The sequence below is a fragment of the Ascaphus truei genome, chromosome 4 (genome assembly GCF_040206685.1).
Source record: "Ascaphus truei isolate aAscTru1 chromosome 4, aAscTru1.hap1, whole genome shotgun sequence".
NCBI classification, from domain to species: Eukaryota; Metazoa; Chordata; class Amphibia; order Anura; family Ascaphidae; genus Ascaphus; species Ascaphus truei.
Genome location: NC_134486.1, coordinates 34,896,936 through 34,900,484, shown reverse-complemented (window position 1 = coordinate 34,900,484; position 3,549 = coordinate 34,896,936). Strand labels below are relative to the sequence as shown.

Here is a 3,549-nt window from a genome sequence, read left to right as displayed (position 1 = left end):
TGAACTACTACTATCAACGACACATTATCACACACTGCATGTGTTGTCTTGTTGAGTCACAGCCACATTCAGGTGTGCCACATCTTATATTAATGTACCACACATATCCTCTACCAAAAACAACACTTTTTGCAATATGACCACCTTCATGATAACCATTGTGAATGGTCATCTCATGATAGTTATGTACATTATGATACTGATATCACTACACAACATATGATTTTTATGTTCAAATTTTATCTATTTATCCTCACGCATTACTGCAGAAACATAGTATGTTTTATGTTAGGGAACTCAAAAGTTCTAAGTACACAGGCATGTACATTGTTATTACAACTATTTATGTTCACTTTCACACACACATTTTGGGTTAAGGAACTGATGCTGTTACGTACTCATAAATACAGAACATACAATAACTGTTTGTTCAATATTTACACATGTAAATGTAAAACTTATGTTATTGTTATATATAGTTGCCCCTGAAGGACATGTGTCACCTGAGAGGGAACAAGTGTCTTCACCTGGGTCAGCCAGCTCAACACACCTAGAAGGTGAGTGTATCAGTTGGTGGCCATATAATATGTGCTCTTCTATATGTTATGTTGTCATGTTCATTAATTGTTTTGCACATGTTCTTTAAATACGATTACTTAGTGTATGTGAAAATGAAGTGTAAGGCAACATGTATTGTGTTAGTGATGTTAACTATCATGTAGGAGTTGTGAGTTTACAGCAAGTTTTCATTCACTCATATTTCATACTGAGTCCAAACATTATTCTTAAGTCAAGGTAGTTTTTAATGTGAGGTTATAAAACGTATGGAAACATGTTAGTTGTTACTTTTGACACAGTAGAATTACATAGTAACACAGCAGAGATTAACATGCCATTTAATAATGTGTACATTTATTTGTAGAACATGATGAAGAGGATTATGATGATGATGATGATGATGATGATGATGATGATGATGATGATGATGATGCCGCCGCCGCCGCCATAGACACACAAATACAAGCAAGTGACCATGAAGAGGTTCCAATTGAAACTGTTTTACCGCCAAAACGTCCAGCAAATACCACATATGATGCAATTGTAGCTTCTGAGGGAAAAATTGTGGAAGCAGAAAATCGTCGCCATTCTGACCTGATGACAGTGCTGGAAAGGATGATTGCACTGCAGGAAGAAACAGTTTCACAATTGGCACATCTCCACAGAGTCTTCATTGAAGTGCCTAAACAGTTGCAAAAAATCAACACCTCATTCGAAGCATTAGTTGTTCAGCAAACACAAGCTAATTACTGGAGAATGACTAATGTACCACAATTCAACACCTCACAGGCAGGATCTGTTCATGCAGGTCAGTTTTCACCACATTCATCTGATATTCATTCACCAGGCCCAAATGTTACCGGTCAAGTAGCAGACATTGCTGTGCAGGTTCCTGATGACATCCTACCGCTGCCATCTGTACAAATTCAGCAGCAGACACCTACAAAGGAGGCGACAAAAACAAAACAAGACACACATGAAACAGACCAACCATCACTTGTGCAGTGTCTACCAACTTGCTCACATGTGTCAGTGGGCACAAGCCCTGTCCGTGAACAGTCACTACCCAAAAGCCCTGTAGGTGAGTCACTGCCCAAAAGCCCTGTAGGTGAATCGCTGCCCAAAAGCCCTGTAGGTGAATCGCTGCCCAAAAGCCCTGTAGGTGAATCACTGCCCAAAAGCCCTGTAGGTGAGTCACTGGCCACAAGCCCTGTAGGTGAACAGTCACTACCCAAAAGCCCTGTAGGTGAGTCACTGCCCAAAAGCCCTGTAGGTGAATCACTGCCCAAAAGCCCTGTAGGTGAGTCACTGGCCACAAGCCCTGCCCGTGAAGTGCCAGAGGCCACTCAAAGTGGCTCTGTTGTGCCTAAAGTTGGTGGCAAAAGAAAAAGGAAAATTCAAGAGACAACAAGCAGGCCTGTTACTCGCTCGCAAAAGGAACAAAAAAAATAAATGTTATAATTCACAAAATATGTCTTTGGCCTTGTTTTGTTGACTTCAGATTATCTAATTACTATTGTATGTATGCTGAAGACTGTGTTGTTTCCAAACTTTCAAGTATGTTCTTGTACACGTGAAGTTTTGGAAATGTTAACACTCCTAATTAATGAATAGTGTTATAAATATTTATGTTTTAATCGTCTGTTCAGTAATGGTCCACCAGGAGCCAGTTGCTAAGTTTAGAGAAGCTGCCATTGACTTTGCAGCAAAACATTGCATTTGGGTGTGTTAATTGATGTAATCATTGCATGTGCATATTATTTTCATGCAATTATAAAAGCACCTATTTAACTGCAAACATCTTTCTTGTACGTGTACAGCAGGATTTTGTGTTAAATATTACTTACCTTTGGTGGCCATTGTAATGTTGTCCTTTAATCATTTATGTGTTCTTGTTTCAAGAACATCTCTGAATTTATACTAAAATATATGTAGTATGTATTGATATATGCACACACACACACACAGACACACACTGTGTGTGTGTGTGTGTGTGTGTGTATATATAGTACTATCTAAACTGGTATAGATGTATTTACAAAAACATACACTTCATGCTTCCTTGTGAAAACACACTATTTTAATAATACAGGCCTAATGTTTGACAACTATACTAAGTGTGAGCCTCTAACATTATTGGGTGCAAACAAATGTTTATTACTTAATTCACTCATGTTTATCACCATTTAAATAGGTTTCATACAAGGCCTACTTACTGCCATCAATATGTTGTGTGTACTCCTGCAATATAAAAAAAATAAATATATATATATATATATATATATATATATATATATATATATATATATACACACACACACTATACATATAGTACAATATACACTTAATATATATATATATATATATATTTATGAGAGAGATATATTTATATATATATATATAGATACACACGTATTTAAACTCATGCAGACAGGTAGTTAACCAGACTTTAAAATACACACAGAAATGTATGTGGGAAAAAAACATTTCATTTTGCAGGTGTGTGTATTTACTGATATGGCTGTCTAAGCACTATTTTCACACAGTGCTCTTTGTTATTTTTCTAGAAAACTCAATGTTACTGAAATAAAAGTGTAGGAATGTTTTCACAAACGAGATAAAAAAATGATACATGTTTTTCCCACATTCGCCTATCACTAACCACTAAAGTTAAACCAATTAAAAGGACACATCCAATTGGCGTTTGAAATAAGGAGTAAAAGTAGTTACTTTTGTTGACCTTGAAAACGAAATACAGGAATTTGTTAGCCATTGAGCAGAATCATTTTGATGAGCAAAGAACACAGAACTGCACACATCTTTTGTGCTACTCTGACATGGCTGATGAATTCGTTAACCATATGAATCCCCTCTTAGGTTATAAGTACATGGTTTCAGAAGCAATTTTGAACAGTCGCGGACACAAAGCAAGCACACGCCAAATCTATGATTTGATTCGAGCTAAATATCCTTATTACCAAGACCGTAGGC

At 36.7% G+C, this 3,549-nt stretch overlaps 1 protein-coding gene across 1 annotated transcript; it reads left to right on the top strand.

Moving 5' to 3' along the window:
• The first annotated feature begins 394 nt into the window (after positions 1 to 394).
• On the top strand, positions 395 to 2,181 carry LOC142491926 (uncharacterized). The gene is made up of 2 exons (XM_075594725.1): positions 395 to 557; positions 923 to 2,181. Exons 1-2 carry the CDS (start codon positions 461 to 463, stop codon positions 2,008 to 2,010), a joined length of 1,185 nt encoding a protein of 394 aa, XP_075450840.1. The 5' UTR covers positions 395 to 460; the 3' UTR covers positions 2,011 to 2,181.
• The last annotated feature ends 1,368 nt before the right edge of the window (positions 2,182 to 3,549 follow it).